Source organism: Lagenorhynchus albirostris, chromosome 5 (assembly GCF_949774975.1).
Source record: "Lagenorhynchus albirostris chromosome 5, mLagAlb1.1, whole genome shotgun sequence".
NCBI lineage: Eukaryota > Metazoa > Chordata > Mammalia > Artiodactyla > Delphinidae > Lagenorhynchus > Lagenorhynchus albirostris.
In genome coordinates this window covers 145,287,411-145,315,222 of record NC_083099.1, presented here as the reverse complement: position 1 = coordinate 145,315,222, position 27,812 = coordinate 145,287,411, and the positions used below count along the sequence as shown (strand labels likewise).

The window sequence follows — 27,812 nt, the reverse complement described above, 5'->3', positions numbered from 1 at the left end:
CTGGTAACCCCTGCATGGGGACAGGCGGGGCCTGGGAAGGACTCTCAGTGGAAACCTGGCAACCGGGCCTCGCCATGTCTGCGGCTCCTAGCAACCACCATGGCGATGCCCGACACTGTGTGTCCAGGGCGTGTGCCCCACACACACACGCTCTTCTCTGGCCGCAGAGGCCAGAAGGCAAACCGAGCCCGCGTGGGATTCTTTCAGTGGCCCCAGGGCTGGGCTGCTTCTCTCCGGCTGAGCGGTTCTTCCAGAGGGAACTGAGACGGGGAGGGGCGGGCCCGTGGCGTCCCCTCCTGTGGCCCCGGGATGCTGGACTCCTCGGTGGCAGATCGGTTGACCCGGCTGACCCTGAAACTCCTGGAGAAGGTAAGGCAGCTGGGCACTCGTGTTTTTAGCAGCTTGTTACAGAAGCACAGCTTTGAAAGGTAAGATTATACCTGGAACGAGCCCACTTCCAAAGCAAGACCCTTTCAGCGCTTTTAGCCTCGTAGCGAAGAGCTGTGGTTCCTTGGCTTTTCTTCTTTGTTTGTACAGAACCACGTAGGTTCTCCTGGCAGTTTCTGCAGCCAGGAGGCAGGCCTGCACCCACGGGCTGGAGCACCGCCAGGGCGCCCTGATTCTCCCCCTCGGGGCCTCCCAGCTTCCGAGTTTCAGGGCGCGGCGTCTCGGCCGGGCCTGGGATGGGCGGCCGGTGGATGCCCTCAGGCCGGCCCCCTTCTCCTCCTCCGAGGGTCTGCGGGGTCCTCACGGCTCCCCCCACCTCACCTGCCTGCTCTGTCCCTCTGCCCCCGACGGCTGCCCAGAGCGGCAGCAGGGCTCACCCCAGAACTGGCCCCGACAGTAGCTGCTCAGCCCAGGGCTCAGTGGGGCAGTCCGGTGGTCAGGACACAGAGCCGGCCTGGTCAGGCTCTTCAGGTAGCCTCCTGCAAGGGCCTGTGGGTTTCAAGGGGGAGTGTGTGTGCACTGTATGGCGAGTGTGGCCTCAGGGTCCCACCTGGCTCCCTGCCCCGCAGCCCCCTCACACTCTTCCTGCTCCCAGCCCGTCTGTCTGGGCGCTCGTGCCCGGCCTGGCCCCCACACTGAGCCCGCGCCTGGAGCATGGTCCTCGCTCTGCTCTCTTCTCCTCACAGAAGCTGAAGCAAGAGCACGAGGATGTGGAAGTGGATTCTGAGGACCCCCAGCTCACGCCCGGTAAGAGCCCCGGCCTGCCTGACGCTGCGCAGGCCCCGGAACAACCTACACACACACACACACAGACACACAGACACAGACACACAGACACAGACACACACAGACACAGACACACACACACACACACACACACACACACACACACACACACACACACACACACACACACACACACACACACACCCCTCATATCGTATCACATCCAGCCTGCATACCCAGGAGGGCACGTTCATCATTCCTGTTCCACAGTTGAGCGCTAGAGGCACAGAGAGGTTAGATAAGCAGCCCAGGCTGCCCAGCTTGGATCGCAAGTGGCCACACCTGCATCAGACCATGTCGCCCTGCGCTCGCTGTGCGGTGGGTGTGGAGGGCCTACCCCACCCGTGTCGGCCTGCGCATCCTCGGGCGCCCAGACCAGACGCCCCGTCGTCCCCAGCCTGGCTGGCGGTCAGATGCTTAGGCCACAGGACCCAGGGCAAGGACTGCTTTCCCTGGTGACGGGCTCCGGGCTCAGGGACATCTAGGCAAGGTGCTGGGGAGACACTGCTTGTTCTTTACTATGTGGCGTAGCCCCTTGGGCTGCGGGGGTTCCAGGCAGCTCCCAAGTGCAGCAGACAGAGCCCAGGGCCCAAATCCAGATAGAAAAAAATCCCAAACCAGGTCACATGACCAAGGACAAGCTCAGAACATGGAACAGTACAAATGGGCCAGGGAAGTGGGGACTCCTGGAGGGGGAGTGGGGACCCCAGAGGACAGGCAGCCCGGGCATCGCCAGCTCTAGGGGGAGGCGGCAGGCCTGGGGGGAGGGGCAGGCCCGTACACCCAGAGGAAAGGAGCTCAGGGACCACCAGAGGCATGGTGTCCAGGACGCTGCAGGAACCGTTCCCTGAGGCTCCGTGGAACACGCCAGCCTCCAGGCAGCTTGGGGCTGCGGGGTGGCTCCAGGTGATGGGAGGCTGGGCTCTCAGCCCCATCCCGTGAGGGCCTCCTTCCCCTCACCGCGCCCCGTGGAGCCCGCGGGACTTCCCGGCAAAGGTGCAGGAGCAACGTGGTGCTCGGGCCCCAGGGGAAATCCTCACTCTGCAACTTCTGGCTCCTGTCCAGGAGTAAGATAGACCCCCCTGAGAGACTGAGCTCCCCGCATGCCCCCCACCATTGCCCACGTAATCCCCACAGGGCAGCCCCCCAAGCTCCGTCCCCAGGCACCTCCCTCCTTCTCTGGGACAGGCGTGCAGGTCCCGGAGTGGGAGCTGCCGGGGTCTGCAGTGCTGAGCCCTGAAGCACGCGCTTCCCTCCAGGAAATGAGGACGGGCCAGAGGCCGCCCTGCGGAGCGCTCTGAGGATGAGGAAGGACCTTCTGCAGAGACTCTGGGTAGGCCACGTGGCCACAGGGAGCCTTGGCCCGAGCTCTCTGCAGCTGAGACTGCGGCCTGAGCTCAGAGCAAACACGGGCCAGTGGAGGTGGGGGCCCTTCTGGAACCCGTGCTGGTTCTGCCGTTTGTGACTTGGGGGCGGACAGCTGATGGGCCGTGAGCAGCTGAGGGGCGTCATCCCCGATCACAGACTCCAGGGAGAGAGGAGAACTCACCTGTAGGCTGGGCTCTCACAGGGGGCTGTTAGCTGAAAAAAACTGCTCTGTTTGCGCATGATCAGAGGTGGAAGTGCCGCGTGAAGGGTCTGGTTCCCCTGGAAGTGGGATTCCAAGATGACCAGGGCTTCGTCCAAACCAGAGGCACCAGCAGCAGGGAATGACCATGGGAAGGGGTGCGTTCGGGTCCAAACGATAGTTGTGATAAACTCACCGCTTTGTGGTGAAGTCGACCTGGAAGCATGCTGGAGAGACAGAATATCCTCTATAGGCTGGAAAAAGTCATTCGGGGTCAATTTCTCCCGTGTGCACCAGGCAAGGGCCTTCAGGCTTTGCCTCCAGGGCCTGGCTCCAACTCCGACCCAGCTGCGCCCTGGGCCTACCATCTGATCATGCGCCCGGGTGGGGTGGGAGGGAGCCTGGTGCACGGGGGTAGCAGGTGGTCCTGGGGCCGCTCCCCCACTGCGGGGGCCACACGCCTGTGAGCTGGCGCTGTCGTGCCAGGCGGGGTGAGGGCCTGGGACACGCCAGCCCGCTCTGGCTGTCACAGCTCCCTGCCTCCAAGCACGGGCTCTGCTTTGGCGTTACAGGAACAGCACCTCCTGGAAGAGGTCTCCCGGGCCCGCGCCTGGAGGGGGCTGGACGGAGGAGCCCGTGGGTCAGTGCTGCCCCCAGAGGTGCCCCCTGTGGGTGTCCACCCCGCTGTCTCCCCGGCCCCACCGCAGATCACCCAACACCCAGTAAGTCTTCCTCGCGGTGAATCTGGGGGGCAGAACCAATGCAGGGAGGGTGCCATGCCCCCAGAGACCTCTCACCTAAGCAGGGATGGCGGTGTCTCCACACCTCCGTCTCTCGCCTCTTTCAGCACCTTAGGGAAGTGCGCGGAAGGGGCCGTGGGCTGAGCGGCGGCCGTGGCTGCATTCCGTGTCTGGCTGTGTCGGGGCTAATGTGTGTCATCAGGCCTCACAGGTGCCCTGAGAACTGGCTGGGGGTAGGGGGTGCTTATCTCATTACAGATGAGAGGCTGGGGTCCCAGCTCCGCCCCACGTCCTAACCTTTGCGCTAGGAGCAGAAGTATTAGGAGGTTTCAGTATCAGGAGGGCCTGAATTTGGGGAAGAAGTGTGTCAGCTCCTTTCCCAAACTTCGTAATGACTGGGGGAGCTTAGCCCCTAGTCTCCAGGGCAGAATTGTAAAAGGTGGAAGACTGTTCCACTTCTGAGAGCCTCACGCCTGCATTCAGCATCCTGGGTTACAAGCGACGGAAAGCAGCTCTGACTTTCTTAAGCAAAAGGGATCGTATCGGGGGCAGCTGGATGCCCAGAGCAAGGAGGGGTGGCAGCTGGGGCCTGGCGGGCTGCGGCCTCGGGGGTTGAGTGCATGAGGAGAAGACCAGGCAGGAGGTGGGCGGGGCCAAGTTGAGAAGGTTCTGGATCGGCTGGCCAGGGAGGTTGGTGGTGCCCACAGGCTGGGTCCGTGACCTGGAGGGCATTTATCCTCTGGGAGGGGACCTGGCAGCCCACGTGGAGGGAACGGAGAGGGAAGGGGCATGCCAGCAGAGCCCCCAGAGCCCCCTTTGCCCCAGGGATGGTGGGGTGAGGGTGTAGGTTCAGGAGGCTCCCCCAGTCCCAACGTGCGCATACTTACTGCAGTTCCTCAGGCCCAGTCATGCTTGGGTGTTTCAGTCTCAGCCCCAATGACACCACGAGAGCAGGCAGGGGCCTTGGTGGCTAGGATGAATGTCCCAGAGACTCTGGGGTAGGAGGTCCCCTCTGCCGCGAGAGCACCACCGCTGTGACTGCCTGCTGGTCTGTGCAGGGCGGGGGGTGGCCTGTGGGGGGTGGCCGACTGTGGCTACAGGCCAAAGCTGGCTGCCACCTGTGTCAGTAGGACCTGTGAACTGAGAGGGGTGGTACACCTTTAAATGTTTGGGAAAGAATCAGGAGAAGAATGATAGTTTGTAACACATGAAAATGATATGAAACACACATCTCAGGGTTCATAAGTGCTTACATGTCTGGGGCTGCTTTCCAGCTACAAAGGCAGAGGTGAGCAGTTACAACTAAAGCCATGTGGCCACAAAGCGGGAACAATACACTGTCCAGCCCTTTACAGGAAGTTTGCCAACCCTGGTCCATGCCATCCTTTCCGTGAACTGAGAGAGAAGGGACAGGGCAGGGGATTAAAATAGAAATCAACGCCTGGTGTGCGCCCCAAATTTTTGTGCGTTTATTTTAACTCAGGAGGGAAGCCAGAGGGTATTTCCATGCCAAGATCCTTGGATGCCTCTATTAAAGCAGAGTCAATGGAAGCAGGGATGAGTTTAGCCCACTAAATCCAGGAAACGTGGGAAACATGAAAAACGCCATGTCTTACTCAGCTTGGGCTCCACTACAAAATAGCACAGTCTGGGCACTTAAACATCAGACGTTTACCTTCTCACCATCTGGAGGCTGGACGTCCCAGATGAAGGTGCCGGCCAATGCAGTTCTCGTGAGCGTGCTCTCCTGGCTGGTGGGTGGCCGCCTTCTCACTGTATCCTCACGAGGCAGACAGCTTCTGGTGTCTCTTTCTCTTCTTACAAGGACACCAGCCCTATCAGACTAGAGCCCCACTCTTACGACCTCGTTCCCTTTATCACCTCCTCATAGGCCTTATCTCCAAATGTAGTCACTTTGGAGGTTAGGGCTTCAATATGTGAATTTGTGGGGGAACAAACATTCAGCCCATAACATTCCATGTCCTAAGTGATACCCAGACTCAAATATTTATCTATTCAGCCATCTGTTTAACCTCTAGGGTTTCTCATTTAAAGTCCCCCATGGATGGCTGGTGGATGGATGAGTGTATTTTTTGTTAATTTAATTTATTTATTTATTTATTTATTTTTGGCTGTGTTGGGTCTTCGTTTCTGTGCGAGGGCTTTCTCTAGTTGCGGCGAGTAGGGGCCGCTTTTCACTGCAGTACGCGGGCCTCTCACTGTCGCGGCCTCTCGTTGCGGAGCACAGGCTCTAGATGCGCAGGCTCAGTAGTTGTGGCTCATGGGCCTAGTTGCTCCGTGGCATGTGGGATCTTCCCAGACCAGGGCTCAAACCCGTGTCCCCTGCATTGGCAGGCAGATTCTCAACCACTGCACCACCAGGGAAGCCCCTGGATGGGTGTATTGATGGATGGATGGATGGTGGATGGATGGATGGGTGGATGGGTGGATGGATGGTAGATGAATGGTGGGTGGATGGATAGTGGATGGATGGATGGATGGATGGATGGTTGGATGGGGGGATGGATGGTGGATGGATGGATGGTGTGTGGATGTTGGATGGATGGATTGATGGGTGGATGGTGGATGAATGGATGGATGGATGGTGGATGAATGGATGGATGGATGGGTGGATGGATGGATGGATGGATGGTGGATGAATGGTGGGTGGATAGATGATGGATGGATGGATGGATGGATGGATGGGGGGATGGATTGATGGGTGGATGGTGGGTGGATGAATGGATGGATGGATGGGGGCATGGATGGTGTGGATGGATGGATGGTGTGTGGATGTTGGATGGATGGATTGATGGGTGGATGGTGGATGAATGGATGGATGGATGGTGGATGAATGGATGGATGGATGGGTGGATGGATGGATGGATGGATGGTGGATGAATGGTGGGTGGATAGATGATGGATGGATGGATGGATGGATGGATGGGGGGATGGATTGATGGGTGGATGGTGGGTGGATGAATGGATGGATGGATGGGGGCATGGATGGTGTGGATGGATGGATGGTGTGTGGATGTTGGATGGATGGATTGATGGGTGGATGGTGGATGAATGGATGGATGGATGGATGGATGGGGGATGGATTGATGGGTGGACAGTGGGTGGATGTTGGATGGATGGATTGATGGGTGGATGGTGGGTGGATGGGTGGTGGGTGGTTCTGTAGGTCACTGTTCCCGGGGCACATTCAGGTAATGGGTCGTCTGGCTCTTCTAGGCACCCCCACCTCCCACCACCATCATCCAGCAGCTGCCTCAGCAGCCACTCATCGCACAGATCCCCCCTCCCCAGGCCTTCCCCACTCAGCAGTCTGGAAGTGTCAAGGAAGGTAAGTGTTCATAATGAATGTTGTCAGGGTTTATGCAATTCTCTACTGAAAAAATAGTTTTGTAAGCCAGGTAGTCTTTTAGGGCCAGCTTTTGACTACTCAACTGAAGCTTTGTATTTACCAACATGAAAATAATTTCACTTTGAAAAATCCTTACTGATGGATATCCCTGACGGAAGAAGCTTGGACTCAGATTTGAAAGAACTGTGTTCCAGCCCAACTCATCCAGTGATTAGCTTCAAAAAACCCTTGGTTAAACTGCTTTTTCTCTTTAAGTAACTTTTAAATACTTGAATTTTAGAACAGCTCTATTGAGGTGACATAAAATAAATTGCACACTGTTAAAGTGTACAATTTGATAGTATTGACACCTGTACACACCTGTGAACCCATCACTAAATCAAGGCAGTGAACATACGGCATCACCTCAGGCACCTTTTCCCGCCGTCCTACCTGCTTTGTCACTCTGCATCAGTTTGCGTCTCCTAGATTTTTGTATGAGTGGAATCACACAGTATGCACTCTTTCCTGTGTGGCTTCTTTCACTCAGTGGCACTGTTTTCAGACTCATCGCTCTTGTTGGGCGTAGCAAACCATGGCTCCTTGAAATTGCCCAGTGACCTTACATTGTGTGGATGGACTGGTTTGCTATCCTTTCACCTGTCGATGAACACTTGGGTCGTTTCTAGTTTTTGTTATCACCACAAAAGCTCCATGGACACTCACGTCTGAGTCTGGATGTACATTTTTATTTCTCCTGGGTAAACATCTAGGACTGGGACGGCTGAATCATGGCAGGTGTGTGCTTAAAACTGCTACATGTGAGAGGTCCAGTTCCTTGACACCCTCACCTGCATGTGGTGCGGGCAGCCGTGTTAGCAGGGGTGGTAGTCGGTCGCTGGGGTTGTAGTTTGCGTTTTCCTGACGATGGGAGGTATTGAGAGTCCGAGGCAGACTTGTGTGTAGAATCACCTGATGAGTGTTCTCAACTCTGTCGCCGGCACTGTAGCACCACTGTGTACGTGCTACATGTCAGGCCTGGTCCATGGCGGCCTGCAGCTCCCCAGGGGGACCGTTCTCACCGTGACACACAGGAAGGTGGCCTGGAGGTGCAGAGAGGACAGCCCGCTGGTCTCTCCTCACCACCCTCCTTGGTTTTTCCAGATGAACTTTAGTGACTGTCAGGCTCTAGAGGTGAACCCAGCATACCCTGTGCGTGTGTGTGTGTGTGTGTGTGTGCGCGCGCGCGCGCATGCGCGCGCGCGCAGGTGCGCACAAGTGTCTGTGTGCCTTTAAAAAGTGCATTTAAAATCACTGGTAAAAATGAAACAGTCAGTAGCTAGTTATTCAGAAAAGTCAAGTCACGTTCCTTACCCCACTCATTATACCAAAACAAATTCCAAGTGGATCAAATATTTGAATGTAAAAATAGGGACTCTCCAATGTACTACAACAACCCCTTTGGAGAACTGCTGGGCTGCTTCCTATGAAGTAGATACGCGGCTTCTGGAGCTCCACTCCACCCCACTCCCTGCGACTGCTCTCCATGTCAGTTCTACCTTTTTGGAAAACTTCACAGAAAAGACACTGGTATAACGTCATACAGCAAATACATTTGAATTAACTCACCCTTTATTGTATCTCAGACTGTCCTCCTGGAATCCCTTCCTATCACCTGGGAACAAGTCTTTTACAAGGTCCTGCAGGACAGGCTTTTGAAGCTGCCTTAGTGTTCACTTTTTTTTTGTTTCCCCTTGTTCTTAAACACTAGTTTTGCTGGATATTCAAGTGTAGGTTGATAGTTATTTTCTCCCAACACTTTCTAAGGACCCCGTGATAACATGGGGACCACCCGGATAATCCAAGATAATCTCCCTATCTGAAGATCCTTTTTAACAAAAGTTAATTTAAAAAATTGTGGTAAAAAACACGTAGCATAAAGTTGGCCATCGTAACCATGTTTAAGTCGTGCTAACTATATTCAACATTGTTGTGCAACAGATCTTTAGAATTTTCCGTCGTATAAAACTGAAACTCTGCCCCAGTGAACAGCTTCCCATCCCCCTCCCCCAGCCCCTTGCGCCCACCAGTCTGTGTTCCACCTTCTTGATTTTGATTGGGCTACATGCCTCATAAGAGCGGAAGCACACAGTATTTGTCTTTGTGTGTCTGGCTTATGTCACCGAGCATAATGTCCTCAAGGTTCATCCATGTTGTAGCCTGTGTCAGAGCATCCTGCCTTTTTAAGGCTGAGTAATAGCCCACTGTGTGGCTGGACCCCATTTTACTTATCCCTTCGTCCGTGGGCGGAGACTCCGGTCACTTCCATCCCATCTCAAGATTCTTAACTTCGTCACATCTGCAAGTCCCTTTCCATGTGTAATGGAACACATTCGCAGGTTCTGGGATCAGGATGTGGGCATCGCTGGGGCCATTCTTTAGCCACCATGCTATTCAGTCCCTCAGACTGTGGGCCCATTTAGGGGGTTGGGCGTTCCGTTTCTGCGCAGCTGGGCTGTTGCTGCAGTGCTTCTCTGCGTGCCTTCTGGTGAATGGACGTGCTCGTGTCTGTGGGGCACACACCCGGGGATGGGATGCCTGCTTAGGAAATACTGCCAGACAGTTTTCCAAAGTGCCTGGACCCATGTGCACCCCACGGGAGGGGAGGAGAATTTCGGTTGCCCACAGCAACTTACCAACACTTGATGTTTTCAGAATTTTTCATTTTCACCAATCTGGTGGGCAGGCCATGGTAGCTTCCTCTGGTTTTAATTTGCACTTCACCTTTTCATATATTTCTGGCCACTTGAATATGCTTTTTTGTGAAGTTCCCATTCAAGTATTTTCCCAATTTTTTTTCCGGTTTTCTGCCTCTCTTATTGATTTCTAGGAATTCTTTATGTATTCTAAAAATGGGTCATTTTGACATATGTATTGCAAACAGCAAGTCCTTTTTGTGGCCCTTCCACTCTCTTCATAGTGTGTGTCTCTGGATAAAAAGAAGTTCTTAATTTTAGTGAAGTTCAGTTTTTCAGGCTTTACTCTTTATGGTTGGTACCTTTTATGTCCTGTTTAAGAAGTCTTTACCCGTCAAGGTCAGGAAGACGTTCTTCTGTATTTTCTTCTGCGGCTCTGTTTGCCTTTCACATTTAGATGTACGATCCACCTGCAATGGATTTTTGTGTGTGTTGTGAATTAGGGATCAATGCTATTATTTTTGCCATGGATACCCTGCCCTTTATTTGACCCCCTGCCCTTTATTGAAGACTGTTTGCCCACTGCACTGACGTGTGCCCTGGTGGTGAGGCTGTAGATGTGGGTCCACTTCTCTACCCCCACATCCGCCGACTAATCTTTTCATGCTCGATTTTACTCGGGGGGGCCCTGCGGGGCTGATGGGGAGGGCTCCCTCTCAGAGGGCTCACTGTGGGCGGGGCTTCCCAAGCCCCGACCCACGTGGGTCTCCTCAAGGGCCTTTGCTCCCTGTGGGGCTGCCAGACTCAGCTTCTGCACTGCAGTCTGGCTCTGGCCCCTTCCCCAGAGCCCCCTGGCCCTGCGCCATCTGTGCCAGTCAGGGCTCTGCCGAGAAGCAGAACCAGCAGGGTGTGTAATACAGCGAGAAGGACGTGCTTTAAGGACTTGGCCCGCGTGATTGTGGAGGCTTGGCAAGTCCACGCCTGCAGGGAGGTCCGGGAGCGCGGCCGAGGGGGAGGCTGTCTGCCGCAGCCCAGCTCCAAAGCGCGCGCGGGAGCCCCAGCCCAGGCCCGGAGGCCCCATCTGCTTGGCTGCGAGTCTGAGTGGTCCTTAGAGGCTCGCTTTCCTTCGGTGAGGCCAACAGAGCCTGGAGGGCTACCTAATTTCCAGGGCCTAGCTGCTGTGGAAAGAAGCAACATTTATGTCCCACACTGACCAAAATTAGCGTTTCCTAGTGTCCCGAGTTGGTGAATATATTAGCTTCCTGGGGTGGCTGCGACAAAGCGCCACAAGCCGGTGGCCTAAAATGACAGGACTGTGTCTGCTCCCAGTCTGGAGGCTGAGCTCCAAACTCAAGGTGCGGCAGGTCCCGGGGAGGGGCCTTCCTGCCCCTCCACCTCCTGGGGCTCCGGGCGCCCCTCCAGCCTCCGCCCGCCGCCTCTGCGTCTTGCCTCCTCTTCTGTCTCAGAGCTCCGTCTGCCTCTCGCTCAGGAAGACACTGGCCTTGGGTTTAGGGCTCCCCTGGCTGATTTCATCTCAAGATCCTTATCATACCTGCAAAGACCCTTTTCCAAATCAGACCACATTCAGAGGTCCTGGGGATTAGCACGTGGATACCGTCGGGGCCACCACGCAGCCCAGCGGACGGACGAGAGGAATCCAGTGGCAAGAAGGCTCCACCGTCAGTAGGGTTCAAAAGGACGCGTCTGAGCACACAGCCCGGGACCCGCAGACCCACAGGCCTCCACGCCTGCGCGTAGAGCTCTGTGTCTGCTTCACCTGCGCTCCGTTCCAGGAGCGGCCCGGTCACCAGCGGCTGGCCGTGCGTGACCCAGCCCTCCGTGCCCTCCCTCAGACATGGTGGAGATGATGCTGATGCAGAGCGCACAGATGCACCAGATCCTCATGCAGAACCTGATGCTCAGAGCCCTGCCCCCATCAGCACTCGCGCCCGCCCCCCTGCGCCTCCCCCCACAGGTAGGCTCCACACCCAAACCAAGACCAGAGGACCTGGTGGCTCTTCCTCCGGAAATCCACGCACTTCTGTAGCTCTGAAAAACACATTTCTGGCTCCAGCTCTGTGCTCCAGCTTGAGGCTCCCAAGCGCCCCCCAGTCCCACCCAGATGAGGAACGGGTTGCCCAGTTCAGGGCCCAGACAGCGGCCCCCTTGAGCCCGATGAGCTCTGCTGGAGCCTGCCCCCCACCCTCCTGCCCTCCTGGACCCCTGCCCACCGCTGCTCTGACCCTGACCCCATCCTGAGTCAGGAACCACGTGGAGGGGAGGGGAGCCCAGGAGCAGCCGGGGGCCCACTGAAACGCCCTGGTGTGTGTCATGCTGAGGACCCGCAGTGGGCTCGCCCCGCCGTCCTGCGAGCCAAGAGGCAGAAGCCGCCCTCTGTGTGCCACCATCACCACTACGCGCCCCCAGCCCCGCTGCAGGCCAGCCCCACTCCTGGCTCCCCAGCGGGTTACTCCACGTGGCCCCCGGTGGTCTCCGCCACTGCCCTCCCTCCTGCTGCCAGCTTCCTGCCCACCGTGTGGCACGTGGCCCGTCCCTCAGTGGCTGCCCTTGGCACGTAAGTCCGGGCTGGGCTCCGGGCCAGCCTCCTGGGCCTGCGGGGCGGGAGGACCCCAGGGCCTGGGTCGGCCCTCCTCACCCTCTGTCAGGCCTGTAGCTGCAGCAGGAGCCTGGGGAGGCCTTGCCAGCTCCCGAGGGAGGGGTGTGGCGGGGGTGGGAGGTAACCCTGGCAGCCTCAGTCCTAGCTGCCACGGCTGGGTGTGGACCCCATGCCCTCATCCCAGGGGAGCTGCCCGAGGCTTGGGTCATTTGTCCAGCCCAGCAGGGGAGGGCCCAGTATAAGCCCGGCTGTGAGGGCCCCCACGGAGCCCTGGCGGCGAGACCCACCTGAGCGTGGTGTCTGTGAGCCAGCTGCGTCCAGAGACACCCTCCTTCCTCTAGGGCTGTGTCCGACGGCGTCCTGCCCACACAGGCTCCAGGCCTGTGACCCCACCGCGGGCTCGGGTAAGCGGCAGGGCCTCGTGCTCCCCCAGGGGGTGGGCAGCCGCGGCCCTGGATGCGGGGCGGGGAGGGTCACGAGGAGACACGGCTCAGGAGCCAGGAGAGGAAAGGTCGACTGAGGTAGCCACACGAACCTTGAACCTTGAACCTTCCTGGGGGAATCGCCACGAGCAGAGTGACACTCGTGGTGCCCGGCGGCCCAGGGCAGAGGCCCCGGCTCCTCACAGCAAGGGAGCAGCCGCAGGACATGTGCCTGGTGTGTCTGTGCGAGGGCAGAGCTGCAGGCCGGTTCACTCACGTAGCCTCTCCTCCTGAAGCCAAGCACCGGAGGCTGGGCCGAGGCAGGGCTGTCTTCCATCTGCCTCTGGCTGGATTCTCCCCACGGGACGAGTTACCTTTACTCCACTCTCTGCCCCTCTTTTATTTTCTCTGGTGGAATTATGCTTCCTGGCTGCTTTAATATAATTTTCTCGCAAGTGTCATTTTCAAGTATTACGCGTGTTTTCATCGGCCCCTTTTGGGATAAATGGTCTCTTTCCCCAAGTTCCACTCGAGCAGGACCCCTGCTCCAGCCTTACATCTTTGGACCCTCGCAGTTGCCAGAAGGGTCGTCAGAGGAAGCGAGATGGCCTTGGAATTGCCCTTTGGCTGCACACAGGCGCCCCTGGGCTGACCTCGGCCCCGTGCAGCTGCCCAGCGAGGAGAGGGCCAGGGCCTGCGTGCCTGAGTGCAGCTCGTCTCGACAGACGACAGACGCCGCTGTCTTCTTAAATATGCAGTTAAACGTCTGAGCCGATTTCCTGATTTTCATGTTGATGTTTTCTTTCTTTCTTTCTCCCCCAGCACTGCGGCCTGCGGGGGGCGGGGAATGGGCACCAGGGAATTCCCATTCAGTCTGACGTTTTCTAACATGGCTTTTCCCTTTGGTTTTATTTCTCAACGTAATTATTAATTCAATAGAGGGAAGAGATTGGACAGAAGTTCACCATGTTTGGATGGTCTGGTAAATTGGAAAAACTCAGTTTTGTTTACCTCCCAAGTCAGGAAAGCCCCGCCTTCCCTCCTATGTCTTTCTCACCTGTGAGTGTCCTTTACTTTCACACAGAACATTTCACTTCCGTCACCAAATGTGTGGGGTTTCCCCACATCAAGCAGTCCTCTGTGACCCCCGCATGGGTGTCCTACAGTCCAGTTCTGACACCACCCACCGGGAGATGGTGTCGGATCCCACGGGTTAAGGGCTCAGTCACAAATCCAGGCTGCCACCTGTGTCCCCGTGGAGTGGGGTGTGTCACCCTCCTGGTATGCGGCTGTGTCTGCCGACCTGGCCCCCCCGAGCCTTATGCTGTGGGGGCTGCACGCAGGCCTGATCCACGGGCACCTCCATCTCTAGTCCCCTCCCTACTCTGGAGAATGGGCGTGGGGCGGCGCTGTAAGCTCCAAGGGTCTCATCCTGGCTCGGTCTTCCCGGCGACCAGCCTCCACCCAGGAGCCGCCCAGAGTCACCTCATTAGGACAAAAGGGGCTGCTGGTGCTCCTGTCACTTGGGAATTTATGAGGAGCGCCACGTCAGGAGCCAGGGGCAGGTACCAACATACATGTTTCCTACGACCGCACAGCTGGCCTTGCTGGGCCAACCGGGTTGAAGGAAACATGTTCCTGAGTCCGGGAGAGTCCGGTGCCGGGAAAAGCCCGGCAAGGCCACCATTGGGGGGCGCAGGAGGGGCGGTCACTGCTGCGGACGGCCCGGGCGGGAAAGCGCCCCGAGGCATGCCAACCGGGGAAGCCGAAGAGGTCTGAGCAGGCCCTGGGCGTGGGGGAGGCGGGTTCCGGGGCCCGGGTGCCGGGAGTACGGTGGTGGCATGGCGCGATACCGCAGCATGAGACGACATGGCCATCTGGTTTTGTCCTGGTTCCTGGCACAGAGCTCGTAAAACCTTTGGATTCCTGCGACTGTGCTAACGAGGTGACTCGGGCGCTGGACAGCTTCAGGTGGGGCTCGTCGCCGGAGAAGCCAGCCCTGATGAGAGGCTGGAACTCAGGCCCCGCCCCCAGCCTCAGGGAGGGGAGGGGCTGGAGGCTGAGCCAATCAGCAGAGGCCAGCGATTTAATCAAGCCCCGCCACCCTAGCAGAGCCTCCACAAAACCCCTAGAAGATGGGGCTGGTGAACACATCTGGGGGGTGCACCCCAGCTCCACGGGGACATAAGCCCCCAGATGTCACCCTATGGACGCCTCCATCTGGCTGTCCATCTGTGTCCCTTGTAAGAAACCCGTGTCTCCCTGAGTTCTGTGGGCCATTCTAGCAAATTACTGAACCAGAGGCGGGGGCTGTGGGAAGCCCTGGCTTCTGGCGGCGCTGGACAGTGGGTCCCCTGGGCTAGAGTGGGGGGCAGTCTTGTGGGCCTGACCTCCGCCTGTGGGGGCTGCACTGGCTCCTGGCACTTAGTGGCAAGTGTTGGGAGAAAACTTCCTTTGACCAGCTATGCCTGGCACCCTGGCGGGGCTGCTGCCGGGGGTCCCCTCAGCAAGATGTCGAGGACACGAAGCGAGAGGCGCTGCACGTGCTCAGCGGCCTGCGGACCTGGCACAGCACCTCCAGGGCGTCACGGCCTTGGGAGCTGAATCTAGAACACACTTAGGACAGTAAAGGGCTGGGGATGCCAGCGACACCCAGAGCAGGAGCCCTGCTCTGGCAATGCTGGGTTTGCAGGAAGCTCTGGGACGTGACAGCACGTGCCCGGGCGGGGTGGGCAGACGGCACGGCTGCTGACAGACCGTGGGGCGGCCTTCTCTCAGATTCAGGTCGTATTCTGTACTAAAATTCAAGGCATGTTTTCAACCATATATAAAAACGCCCCAGAATTAATAAGAAAAAAGAAAAACCAGTAGAGAATGGGCAATAAGACCTGACCAGTCACCCTTCTGGTGGAGGGGATGCCGATGGAGACGGTCACTGGTGACAAGAGAAATGCAGGATGGCCACAGTGCACATGTGGACACCATCCAAGCAGAGGGTCAGGGCACACGCAGGTTGCTCGGTACCTGACACCAGGTAGCAGGACCTGGGGGCCACTACTACGGCTGCTGGTGGGGACAAACCATCCAGCCCTGGGGAAACACTCATAGGCATCAGCTATAAAGCTGGACCTCCCGCCTCCAGCTCCCAGCAATTCTGCTCAGGCCCATGCCCAGGAGAAAACCTGCCTGTGTTCCGGACATGACCAGAGGTTCTGGAGGGTCAGCTCCAATGGCAGGTGGTGACCTCCAAATACTCGCTGATAGGACCAGTGGGTCTCAGGACCCCTTCAGTCCCTTAAAAAGGCCTGGGGAGAGCTTTGTGGGGTTAGCTTTGGTCTTTGCCATGTTAGACTTTAAACCGAGAACGAGCTTAACTGACGACAAATAGGTCACGTGGCCAATGATTCAGGAACATGACAGGGCTCGTGTTCCCGAGAGCCAGGGAAAGTCCAGGCTCAGGACACAAATCCAGTGGGAAACACGTTTTCATGTTTCTGATCGATTTATGGGAGAAACCAAATTCTTAGAATCATAGTACTTGGGGTTTCAGGGTCCCCGAGAGGCTGTGTTTTATCGCCATGACCAGTTCAGAGCTCCTTGGAGGGTCTGTGGCGCTGTGGTCAGTGCTTGGAGGCCCCGGGTTGGCTCGGCGCCCGCCCCTTCCAGATCTGCTTCCACCCGTGATGCCCGAAGCTTGTGCACAGCTCTGGATAAAGCTCTGGGGTAAACTCCTGGGTTTATTTTCATATTCACACGGCAGGATATACTGACAGGAGGGAGGCTTTCCTACAGGAGGATGGGACATGGCAGTCGGAGCTCTGCCATGCCGGGGCCACGGCAATGGACTCGAGCACAGTCTGTGAGCAACTGCCTGACCGCGACCGATGGGTATGGGTGGGTGACGGCAGGAGGCGTGCTGAGGGTGCCCTGCGGTGGGTAGGCCTGGCCCTGCGGCCACCTCGAGGGTCAGCCTTGTCCCTCACCTTGCAGAGGCACCAAGCAAAGGCTCCAGGCCCCAGCGCTCCTGAGAACTGCATGGGACCGAATCCAGCAGGATTCCAACAGGAAGTGGGGGCAGGCCCACCTGGGCTGCTTGATTTGTCCTGAAGGGATGCAGACGTGGGAGATGCCTCTTTGTCAAAGGCAGAGCCCCAGGGGGGAGGCGGCCGACACGCCCCACCTCTGCATCCTGAGCACTTGGAACTATTTTATTTACAACACTGAAAATAACACACCTACTGTGTCCTGAACAAAGAAATGAGTGGAAATTTCTCTCATGTTTTTTGTTTTTGTTTTTGTTTTTTGCGGTACGCGGGCCTCTCACTGCTGTGGGCTCTCCCGTTGCGGAGCGCAGGCTCCGGACGCGCAGGCTCAGCGGCCACGGCTCACGGGCCCAGCAGCTCCGCGGCATGTGGGATCCTCCCGGACCAGGGCACGAACCCGCGTCCCCTGCATCGGCAGGCGGACTCCCAACCACTGCGCCACCAGGGAAGCCCTCCTCTCGTGTTTTAAGAGGCAAATTCCACTCGTGGAATTCAGCGCCTGCCAGGGCTGGCACCTGTGCAGCCCCACAGGACAGCAATGGCCAGCAGGGACCTCCGCGCGGGGAGCCCTGACCCCGGGGGCCCGGGGCGGGCGGGATCCACTTTCCCTCCACACGGCAGCACTTCGGTCAGAAGAGGTCCCTGCTCAGGGGCTGAAGCCTGGTCCCTGTGTACCTGCTCAGCTCCTCGAGAACCTGCTTCTCCTTCTGGTACATCTGAAAGAAAGGGGCAGAAACAGGTCCAGATTGGCCCAGAGGCCTGGCCTCCTCGGGCCCTGGGGTTCCCTCCCTGAGGGCCGGGGCCTCCCACACAGCCCAAGGCAGGCCGCGGTCCCAGTGCACAGGGAGCACCGACGTGCTGCCCGGTGGCGTGTGAACCCTGCAGCCAGCAGGGGGCTGGGAACAGGTGCTGGGGCGGTGGTCTATGCATGAAGAGGAGCGCCTGCCTGGGTCGCAGGAGAAGGGGCCAGACTGGGTGGCCCGGCCCCGAAAGCACGGGAGCGGGGGTGAGGACGGCCCCCCGGGGAAAGGGCAGGCTGGTGGGAAGCCCGCTGGAGGCTTTCCTGAGATGCTGCCTGCGTGTGGGAAGCAGTGGGGCTGAGCAGGGGAGCCAGGCGGCCACAGCAGGGCTGGGCGGGGGGGTGGGGGGGAGCCAGGGTGTGGCCCGTGTGGACCCAGCAGCCTAGGAAGGCCGGGGAGGGGCCCACTGCCCGGAGACTACCTCGTTAAGGAAAAAATGCTTTTCTTCTATGCTGTTCAGGGAACCCATCTGATTACAAATGTAATTCGAGTTAATAAAACACAATACAGTGCATCTACCAACACAGACCTTCACAGACAGAGTAAACACTGGCAGCCTTCCAGGAAACAGAACTTTACCTAACAGGTCTGGATCAGACACCCGCACGCTCTAGATCCCGTTTCCATTGACAAATACCATCACGCTGTCTCTTGTAAAGGTTTTTAACTTTAAGCCATTTGAATTTTATAGAATTTATGGAATGTAGTGTCTCTCCTCAGACCTTTCTTTCAACAGTGAATAAACAATGCAGTTAACAGCATTTAGAGCGTCCAATATTTAAGACAAACAGTCTTTTTTATAAAGCAGGCATTATAAGTTCCTTATTTCACTGCGCTTCTCCATTTGGTTTTCATACTTGACTGCAAGGGGCAGGTGGTGCAGCCCCGGCTCCTGGGGCCTCAGGCTGCAATGCCCCCCGTGTGTGTGCTGGGGACAGGGGATGGCTCCTACCTTCTGCCACTCGGCCTCCGTGCTGTGTGTGAAGCCCAGCAGGTGACAGAGCCCGTGGGTGGCAGTCACCTGTCAGAACAATTAAGAAGCTGCCTCAGGGGGTGGTCAGGACCAAGCCATGAGCCAGGGAGTAGGGGCAGGAAGTCAGGGAGAGCTCAGTGGATGCCTGGTGGGAGGTTAGGAAGCTTCCTCCAGGCCCAGGCAGGGCTGTGGGCAGGTGGTGAGGTCACAGGGGTGGGGTCTGGGGAGCGGCAGTAGGCCTGGCCCGTGGCAGGATGTGGAGATCAGGACCTCCTCTGGGGTGGGGAAGGGGCAGACGGGTGGGTAGCTGTGGAGACACGGAGGACCAGGGCAGGGGAAGGGGGAAGGTACCCCGGGCTGTTAGAAGGTGCCAACGTGCACCTGGGCACCAGCTGGGAGGACAGTGGCTTGGCCTGGCCCTGTGCCGGGGGATGAGGGCCCTAGGAGTGTGGGCTGGCCCTCCGCTGGGGGCAAGAGAATCCTCAGGAGGTGTGGGGGAGTGGAAGAGGTCCACAACTGCCCCCCAGCCCAGAGCCCCCAGGGGTGCACAGCTGCTGGCCACAGAGATCCCAGAGCTGAGACCTGTGCTGACTAGTCCTGTCTATGCTGCAGTTGCCCCAACTCCCAGGGAGAAAGCACACCCTCCTCCTGGCAGCACCCTGACGCCTGAGCACAGGGCGTCTCGCTGGGAAGCTCTAAGCTCTGCTTCAAGCCTCGGAAGCACTAGGCTCCCCAAAGATGGTAATTCAGGGTGTGGCTGTTCGGCCAAAGGAAAACACCTCAACTGAACCCACAGGAACGTTAAAACACGACTCAATCACACACCACTTTCCAGAACACTCCCACCGCCCTTCGTGGCATCAAGCTGAGGAGACAGACCTGAAGGTCCTGGAGGCCAGAACCCTGCCTGCTTTGGAAAGTTCGGTAAGAAGCTCGCGCAGCAGGTCCGAGCTGGCTCAGCACAGCCTGCTGATCTCCAGAGGTGAAGCTAAGAACAAGGCCGCTTTTGGGGCTCCCCCTTCGGTTATCCACGTAGATGCGCCCTGTCCTCTCCCCTCACCCAGCGGTGCCATGGGGCACGCAGACCCCACGGCCCAGGCTCTCCTCTCTGAGGGATGGTGAGAGGGCGCTGCCCCTGCCTGTGGGTCTCCCCCAGTAACCTCTGTCCTACATGAGGACGGTGGTGTGTATGCCCGTGTCGCCTCCACCTCTTCTCATGGCCTGGATGGAGGACATCAGCCTTTGCTTTGCCAATCAGGATCTGTCATTTCAGCACTTACAGTCAGGATGTCATAGTAATCTTCATTCTCTTTGCAGTGCTGGAAGATATACTCCACTCCCAGGAAGATGTCTCCTAAATTATAGTCATCTGGAAACTCAGGCTGCGGAATGTCCCCTGCTTTCAGGTTCTGAAAATGAGGAAACACACATTTGGAGAACTCGACCTCACAACACTAACCGACCACAGGCCTACAGATTTCACCCCGAAAGACCCTGTGCCGCTAGTCCCAAGGCAGACAAGTTGGGAACTGTGGCAGAGACACTGCACACGACTGACTGAAGATGTTCCCACCCTGTCAAATGAAGCTTCCATTTCTTTCATCCTTCCTAAGGCACAACCACCCAGCTGCCTAACTTCTATGGAGCTAAATCACCACATCGATACAAGCTTACATTTCTGTTTTTTCCAGTTGTTGTTTTGTCCTAAACAAATAATCTTTCTCATTTTCCCACAAAAAGACCATAAAGACCAGTGCATTCAGTTGAGGCCTGTTCACACTAAGCCAGTCACCTATGGCTTGATATTTAGGGTGTTAATATTTTTACTTCCTATCAGGGAAGACGATAAGCAGATACTTTAATACATTTTTATGTTACACATTGAACATTTTATTTTCTTTCCATTTATTTCCTTAGGTGTGACACTAGTGGATTAAACAGTAATCAAGATTTACTTCAGGAAAACTGCCAGATTGCCTTCCGAAAGGGCTGCCTCCGTTTATGCTGTTACGAACAGTGTGGGGAGCCTCGAATCGATCATTCACATAACATAGGTAGTGACCTGATATCACGGATTTGTTTAAGATAGTCACCCAATTCTGTCCTTTTACTCTCAGAGTTATTTAAAAGTTTTCAGTCTATACATACGCATTATTGAGTCACACTTAAAACTGCAGAAGCACTTTCTCTCTAATTCACTGATACAGAACGTGGGGTCAGGGGGGCAATCACCTCCCCTCCTCCAGCGATAGGATCTGATCAATAGGGGATGGTCACACGGTACTCTCTCATTTTGTGTGTATTTGAAATTTTTCAAAGTAAAACTTAAAATCGTGTCTGTGGTATAATTAACAGGGATTTACAGAGGAAGGTAGGCCCGACAGGAACAGGAAAACAGCTTTTACCTCGTAAAATGGAAAGGAAAGCACATCTGTTGGGGTATTTTTGTCTCTGTAGATTCTATTAATCTGCTGAATCTTTCTGTTGTCGACACAGACGACCCCCAGGTCGAACCTCTGCACCCCCAGGGCTCTCCGCACCGCCTGCACCTTCTCGCGGAGCCGCGCCCGCCTCAGGGGCACCGCCCGCTGCAGGTTCCTCACAACCAAGCTCATCGCGGCCGGAGCCACTGCGCCCTGTAAGAGGCAGACGAATCAGAAAGCCATCCTAAATTCTGCAGAAACACCCGCGCGCACACACTCAATTCATCCTGTTTGGTGGAATTCGTTGAAAAACGTCATGGAATGTGCCTTTCACCATAAGGAAGCCATAACTCGGAAGGACGTGTACACGCCGTGGAGTCAGGCGCGCCAGACAGACGTCAACAGCCACTAGGAAACCGGGGCAGCGGGGAGGAAGGGCCCAACGGTGAAGGAGTGCACAGTGGGGGCGGGGCGGAGAGCGCCTCGTCGGCTCCGGGCCGCCCGCGGGGAACGCCCGCCGCCCCTCTTTGGGGAGGAGGAACTTACCGGGCGGAAGCCGGCGGGCCCGGGCCTGGACGCCGCCGCCCGGCCAGAAAGCGGAATCCGAGCGCGTCGGGGCCCAGGCGCGGGACGGACCGGAAGTGGGGCCGCGTAGCCTTCTGCTCGCTGCGCGCAGTGAAACGGTGAGTCTGGCTGTCGCGGTCCTTGCGGGCGGCTCCTGCCCGGCGCCAAGGGGCCGTGGGACGGCGGGCGGCGGCGTCCCTGAGCCGGATGTTGAGCGCGGCGCGGGGCCTGGGCGGGCGGAGGTCTCCCCCTTTCCCGCCGCCGCGCCCGTGTCGCTAACGGAGGCGGGGGGGGCCAGGGGCGCGGGGCCAGGGGCGCCGGGAGGTCACTGGGGGCTAGGGGGGGAACACAGCGGGTGCGGGGCCACCCACCGCGCCGCCCGAGGTTTGGCTTGCGCTGCACCGGTGCCCCTGTCCCTCGGCGGTCTGGGGTGGGGCAGCCTCTGCGTGAGCACTCTTGTTCTTCAAGCCAGCTCCTGGGGGTAATCGCCCGCGTGTAAAAACGCAAATTATTTCTTTGTCTGGAAAGAGTATTTGGAGCTCTGGTTATTCGGAGAAAAATTAGACGGGAGGAAACACTGAAACACTAATGTTTTAACAGTGTTGCATTCTAATTCTCTGGCTGTCGAGATTGAAAGACATCAGAAACCTCCTGTCTTTAAGTTGAAAAGAGTAACGGCATGTATTTTCATATTATTATTTGAGGTTTTACTGTGAATTTACCGATTCAGTAAAATGTTTTGAATTTTTGTTTTTAGACGATCATGCTTTAAAGCTCCGTAACAAAGTAATTTATTTGTACCAACTTCTACCCCGCACTCAAAACCAAACCAAAACAAAACACAACAACCCCACCAGTTGGCTCTCAGAAAATAAGAATACTTAGCCCTTCGCTTTACCTGACATGTGATTAAAAATTCTTTTCTTAGTCTTCCAGCACTACATAGCTGTGATGGTCTGAATTTTTGTCTTTCAGCGTATTGTGAAGATGAGGGGGGGGGCTCCCTAGCTGAACAGATCGTTTGCGGATCTACTTTTCTGCGCGTATTTATTACCTGCCAGTAATTGGATCAGAAGATGAATCCAGCTAATCCTTTCAGTGGGCAGCAGCCTAGTGCTTTTCCACCATCTTCCAGTGGTTCCATAGGGACGTTTCAAGCTAAGCCACCATTTCGGTTTGGTCAGCCCTCTCTTTTTGGACAAAACAATACATTATCCGGGAAGAGCCCAGGATTTTCACAGGTGTCCAGCTTTCCAGCATCTTCTGGACAAAGTCCTTCTTCTTCAGTGCAAACATTAGGATTCTCCCAAACCTCAAATGTTGGACTCTTTTCTGGACTTGAACACATTCCGCCCTTTGTAGCTACCTCTGGGTCTTCAAGTTCATCTGTGCCTGGAAACCCAGGATTTAGTTTTAAATCACCCAACCTTGGAGCATTCCCAAGTACTTCTACTGTTGGACCAGAGACTGGAGAAATAGCAAGCTCTGGTTTTGGGAAAACAGAATTTAGCTTTAAACCTCTGGAGAATTCAATGTTCAGACCAATATTGGGGGCTGAATCCGAGCCAGCGAAAACTCAGAACCAAATTACTTCCGGACTTTTTACATTTTCCCACCCAGTCAGTAGTGGACATGGGGGACTGGCCCCATTTTGTTTTTCTCAGGTGACGAGTAGTTCAGCCACCAATTCAAATTTTACCTTTTCAAAACCAGGTAATAATAATTCATCATCATCTGCCTTTACTTCTGCTTTGTCAAGTCAAACAGTGGAGGAAGAGAAGAGAGGCCCGAAAGCACTATTTGGAAGTTCTAATAGTGGCTTTACTAGCTTCCCCATATCTTCTTCAGGGTCCTTGGGTGAACCCTTCCCAGTTAGCAAAACAGGTGTCAGACAAGGATGCGAAGAAGCTGTTTCCCAAATGGAGCCACTTCCCAGCCTCATGAAAGGACTGAAAAGGAAGGAGGACCAGGACCGGTCCCCCAGGAGGCATGGTCATGATGCAGCAGAAGATTTGGACCCTCTGCTGAGGGGCGATCATCCTCCAGATAAACGACCCGTCCGCTTGAATCGACCCCGGGGAGGCACTTTGTTCGGTCGGACAATACAGGATGTCTTCAAAAGCAATAAAGAAGTAGGTCGTCTGGGCAACAAGGAATCTAAAAAGGAAACTGGCTGTGCCGAGTCTGGGGAAAATGACCACTTGGCCGTCCCAGGAGGCAGTCAGTCTGTCCTGGCACCTTCCCGGCTTCCAGGTGTGAATAAAGAGGAAGAAACTGAAAGTAGAGATAAAAAAGAAGGTGTGTTCTAAAAATGTACAAAGTACGGTAAATTCTGCTGGCAAGTTCTTGGTAAATTTCCTTGGATGTTAGTTTGAATTTCGTAGTAAAACCCCTGTAAACATTAGGGATCCTAACATACCATAGGATCTCAGAGCAGGTCTTACATCCATGAAAATTTCCTTTGCTCTTACCTGGTTGATGCCTCCTATTGTTTGAAAACATTGCATCTGATACATTTCTGTCCCCGTTCTCTGATCCCCTAGATTCTCTAAGAGGAACTCCTGGCCGTCAGAGTAAAAGAAGTGAGAGCACAGACGGTCTTGGGGGCTTGTCTCCTGCTGAAGTCACAGCGATCCAGTGCAAGAACATCCCTGACTGTCTCAATGACAGAACCACTCTGGAGAACCACTTTGGCAAAATTGCTAAAGTGCAGCGCATCTATACCAGGCGCAGCAAAAAGCTTGCAGTGGTGTATTTTTTTGATCATGTGAGTACTCCGACAAAGTTAAAGTGAACTTTGTCACTTTAAAACCTGTTTTTTAAAATCTATCAGTTATTTGCTTGCTAGAATTTAGAAAAGTACTCTAATGTCTTAACTTAGAGAGATTGGAATAGCATTATCTATTTCATAAGTTAGAGTCATTTGTGAGAAGCTTGCAGTCCCCACTGAGTGCGGTGTTCAGAAATGCTGGGCGAATGATTCCCGCGAGGTCACGTGGGAGTGTCCCTGTAACCACATAGCACTTTTTCAGGCTTGAGTGTTCTTGTTTTGTTTTTGATTTTGTTTGATGTGGTTATAGTACATGATCACTGTAAACGTTCAGAGCAATGCAGAAAAGGTAAAATCTTCTTGTAATCCCATCCTCCAGGGAGAACTGCTGTTAATCGCTTGTATACCTTGACTTTAAATTTGTGTATGTGCACATACGCGCATAACACATTAGTTGTAGGGCGCACACTTACATGAGCTGCTCACGCTATGTAGCTTTATATATCTTGTTATTTTTTCTGAATATTCTTGTGGGGAAAAATTATGTTCTATAAAAATTTACAAAGCATGTTTTCATACTTTTTTAAATGATAGAAGTATTACCTGTCAACATAGGGAGAAAACCCAGAAAGTCCTGTGGCAGGGGGCACAAAATCACCCATAGTTCTATCCTCTAAGATATCAACTATGAAGATCATGGTAGACGTCTTTGTAAATATATAGTCACGTTTTTACGCACATGGGGTCACAACCACATATACCGTTTGGTAAGCTCTTCACGTGGTAATCTTTAGTAGCTTCTGAAATCCATGAACAGTGTAAATGAGAATGGGGTTGTTAAGTGCTACATGGCATTCTATCCTGTTTACCTACTTGGCTAACTTTCTGTTTGTGGACATTTTTGTGCATATGTTTCTGAATATATCCTGTGTTTAAATTCCTGAGAGTGGAAGTTCTGTGCCAAAAAAGTGTGCAGTTTTAGGGGGGTTGCCATTTATTCCCTTCTGTTGATTTTTTTTTTCAATTTAGCAGCATTAATTATGTTCACAATGTTATACAGCCATTACATTGTCTAGTTGCAGAACTTTTTCATCCTCTGAAACAGAAACTCTGTAACCATTAAGCAGTAACTCCCCATTCCTTCCTTCTCCCAGCCCCTGGTGACCTCTCATCTACTTTCTAGCTCTATGAATTTGCCTGTTCTAGATACTTCAGATAAGTGGAATCATGCAATATTTGTCCTTTTGTGTCTGGCTTATTTCACTTAGCATAATGTCTTCAAGGTTCATTCATGTGGTTGTATTTCATTCTTTTATTCCATTGTATGGGTGTTACCACATTTTGTTTATCTATTCATCTGTCCACGGACGTGGGTTGTTTCCATCTTTTGTGTATTGCGAATAATGCCTCCATGAATATGGTGTGCAAATATCTCTTCAAGACCCTGCTTTCAATTCTGTTGGGTATATACTTAGGAGTGGAATTGCTGGGTCGTACAGCAATCCTCATTTTTTTAAAGTTATTTTCTAGCTATTGCAATGTGCTTTTTCTTCCAGCTGAACCCTAAAAAAATACGTAAAAAATAAAATATATAAATACATTGTCATTGTAAGCAGTTCATTGATAATGGAAAGTTGGGGTCCTTCATCACCCCCATCTCTCCCGTTAGAGCAAGCACCAGTAATGTAGCGTGGTGAGTGTTTTCCTAAACGTTTTCATAGGTACATCTATAGGTATACTAACATATAGTTGGTTTTGTGTATGTATATTTTATGATAAATTGCACCCCGTGGGTGTCATTCTGCAGCTTCCTTTTGGGTTTAAGTGACCTGGCAGTCTTTCTGTTCCCGTATAGTAAGTCAGCTGGTGAGACTCATCTCACCAAATGCCAGTAAGGCCAAGTTTATGGGTTCTATCATGGTAAAGTGATTAATTTCGAAAAGGAGAAGGGCAGATACATGCTTGTGAGACAGGCAAGGTAGGTGAGGGCTGTGGCTGCCGGGGCTGAAGGCAGATGGTGTGGTCAGAACATGTGGCTGGCAGAGGTGTAGCTCCGCTGCACAGAATTCTGCTAATTGCATTTGAGAGCGTCATTTCCTTTGGCCTCCTGATGCCCTCGTACTTTGTGTTGTGGACTGTTCTCCAGGCATCTGCAGCCCTGGCCAGGAAGAAGGGGAAAGGTTTGCATAAGGATATGGCCATCTTCTGGCACAAGAAAAAAACAAGTGAGTTTTCAGTTGATCTTTGCACAGGCTCTGCTGCTTTGCGTGCAAGGCCTTCGAGCTTTGAGTGGGGTGGGGGTGGGGTGGGGCTGCCTTGTAATATTTCCTTGGGATCCTTTGTAACATCCTGCCACAATTACAATATCACTTTTTCAAGAAAAAGTAAAGTCCAGTGTCGAGTGACTTGTGATATCATAAACTCTGTTCTGACTCTTGTGTCCTCAGGTCCCAACAAGAAACCCTTTTCCCTCAAGGAGAAGCAGCCAGGTGACGGTGAAGCTGGCCCGGGCACCGAGGACACACCCTTTCAGCACTCCCCTCTTGGCAAGCCCGTGGCCAGGGCTGCAGCCGGCAGCCTGAATAAAAGGTGCGGCTGGTCCTTCCGAATGCCTGTTTTACAGGGCAAGTGGGTTCTGTGACTTCTACTGTCACTAAACAGGAGGGATTTCATAGCCATCATGACAACGTGAAAGGGAAGCGGGTGATATGCTGACACCTAAGGAGGGGCTGAAGGGTGGGAAGATGGGCTGCAGAAGGGGAAGAGGGAGGCGGCCCTGAAAAGGCCCGGGCGCCTCACCTCCCTCAGTCCCACAGCCCAGGCAGTTGCTGTCGTCAGCCCGTCTGACGTATACGTGTATAGGTAATCACTTTTCCCCTTAAAACGTCTAATTGGCTGTAAACCACGTGTTCCTAATAATCGCTTCTAGCAATTGTTGTAACTGTGCAGCCGTGTGCAGCTCTCAGGCCAGGTCTGTGCACTTCAGAGACCTCCCCGTGTGTGTGGAATCTCTGTTCCCGAAGGCTCCTCCCTCCCTCCCTCCCCTTGGCTCCTGGCCTCAGACTCCCGTGTGACCTCACCTTCCTTTCACATCAGGCCTGCTTCTGTTCAATCCTTCACATATTTTGGTCAATGCATAGTTTTCCTCACGTTTTGCAGTCACCAGTTTAGTTGCGGATTTGCTTTTGTTTTTTCCTTTCCTTACATCTTCTTTGACATTCAAGTTCATGGAATGTTGAAAGCCAGCTAGAACATGGGGAAGCTGACAGAGAATGCCCGGTTCTTTTTAGTACATCCTTCTACTGAAGGGGAGCTGTGTATGAAAACGTGTAGGCATGGTATTTTCTCATGGCGTTAAAACGTTCTTTTATTCCACTGTTAGTTTCATTTCTTTGAGATAGAAGTTGACAGATAATTCATTTCAACTGTTTAAATGGGCGCATCTCACTTTTGAAGAACACGAATTATGCGCAGTATGGGTAATGCCTTCACGTCATCGCCAGTGTCGTCAAGGCGGCCTCTCTTCAGCGCTGGCCTTCCCAGCTGTAGAGGAGCGCAGGGTATCTTGGAGGATAAGGGAAGTGTTCGGATGTGGAAATGACCCGAATGCCTGAT

General features: G+C 54.5%; 3 protein-coding genes across 17 annotated transcripts in view; 2 read left to right on the top strand and 1 right to left on the bottom strand.

Moving 5' to 3' along the window:
• The first annotated feature begins 229 nt into the window (after positions 1–229).
• C5H21orf58 (chromosome 5 C21orf58 homolog) lies at positions 230–19,692 on the top strand. 11 transcript variants are annotated; one of them, XM_060151138.1, is made up of 9 exons: positions 230–369; positions 1,134–1,194; positions 2,493–2,566; positions 3,373–3,522; positions 6,778–6,889; positions 11,439–11,560; positions 11,850–12,160; positions 12,544–12,606; positions 13,262–16,525. In XM_060151138.1, exons 1-8 carry the CDS (start codon positions 310–312, stop codon positions 12,587–12,589), a joined length of 936 nt encoding a protein of 311 aa, XP_060007121.1. In that variant the 5' UTR covers positions 230–309; the 3' UTR covers positions 12,590–12,606; positions 13,262–16,525. The 11 variants fall into 11 exon arrangements, with proteins under 11 accessions (XP_060007121.1, XP_060007115.1, XP_060007117.1 ...); XM_060151132.1 differs by lacking the exon at positions 230–369 and adding an exon at positions 16,615–17,034 and having other exon boundaries at positions 684–1,194; positions 12,107–12,160; positions 16,385–16,483; XM_060151134.1 differs by lacking the exons at positions 230–369; positions 13,262–16,525 and adding an exon at positions 16,615–17,034 and having other exon boundaries at positions 684–1,194; positions 12,107–12,160.
• On the bottom strand, positions 16,336–21,439 carry YBEY (ybeY metalloendoribonuclease). Of its 3 annotated transcripts, none has more exons than XM_060151142.1 (5): positions 21,410–21,439; positions 20,846–21,076; positions 19,721–19,849; positions 18,420–18,488; positions 16,336–17,383 (listed from the first exon to the last, which is right to left on the bottom strand). In XM_060151142.1, exons 2-5 carry the CDS (start codon positions 21,053–21,055, stop codon positions 17,297–17,299), a joined length of 495 nt encoding a protein of 164 aa, XP_060007125.1. In that variant the 5' UTR covers positions 21,056–21,076; positions 21,410–21,439; the 3' UTR covers positions 16,336–17,296. The 3 variants fall into 3 exon arrangements, with proteins under 3 accessions (XP_060007125.1, XP_060007124.1, XP_060007126.1); XM_060151141.1 differs by lacking the exon at positions 21,410–21,439 and adding an exon at positions 21,198–21,375; XM_060151143.1 differs by lacking the exons at positions 18,420–18,488; positions 21,410–21,439 and adding an exon at positions 21,198–21,386.
• The window catches only part of MCM3AP (minichromosome maintenance complex component 3 associated protein), a 43,664-nt gene continuing 37,291 nt past the window's right edge, over positions 21,440–27,812 (top strand). For 2 of the 3 annotated variants that reach the window (XM_060151127.1, XM_060151126.1), the window contains exons 1-5: positions 21,440–21,546; positions 22,403–23,725; positions 23,971–24,194; positions 26,344–26,422; positions 26,645–26,786. In XM_060151127.1, the coding sequence (XP_060007110.1) occupies positions 22,504–23,725; positions 23,971–24,194; positions 26,344–26,422; positions 26,645–26,786 (1,667 nt within the window). In that variant the 5' untranslated portion in view covers positions 21,440–21,546; positions 22,403–22,503. The remainder of the gene's footprint in view (positions 21,547–22,402; positions 23,726–23,970; positions 24,195–26,343; positions 26,423–26,644; positions 26,787–27,812) is intronic. The other variant, XM_060151128.1, reaches the window with a different exon arrangement.

Bases quoted from the DNA above. Each gene is read 5' to 3' on its own strand.
- C5H21orf58 (XM_060151131.1), top strand. From the start codon at position 684: ATGGGCGGCCGGTGGATGCCCTCAGGCCGGCCCCCTTCTCCTCCTCCG. The intron at 3,523-6,777 runs GTAAGTCTTCCT...TGGCTCTTCTAG, and splicing joins CGCAGATCACCCAACACCCA to GCACCCCCACCTCCCACCAC. The intron at 11,561-11,849 runs GTAGGCTCCACA...ATCCTGAGTCAG, and splicing joins CCCTGCGCCTCCCCCCACAG to GAACCACGTGGAGGGGAGGG.
- YBEY (XM_060151141.1), bottom strand. The intron at 19,850-20,845 runs GTAAAAGCTGTT...CCTCATTTTCAG, and splicing joins TTTCCTTTCCATTTTACGAG to AACCTGAAAGCAGGGGACAT. The intron at 17,384-18,419 runs GTAGGAGCCATC...CCTTTCTTTCAG, and splicing joins CGGAGGCCGAGTGGCAGAAG to ATGTACCAGAAGGAGAAGCA.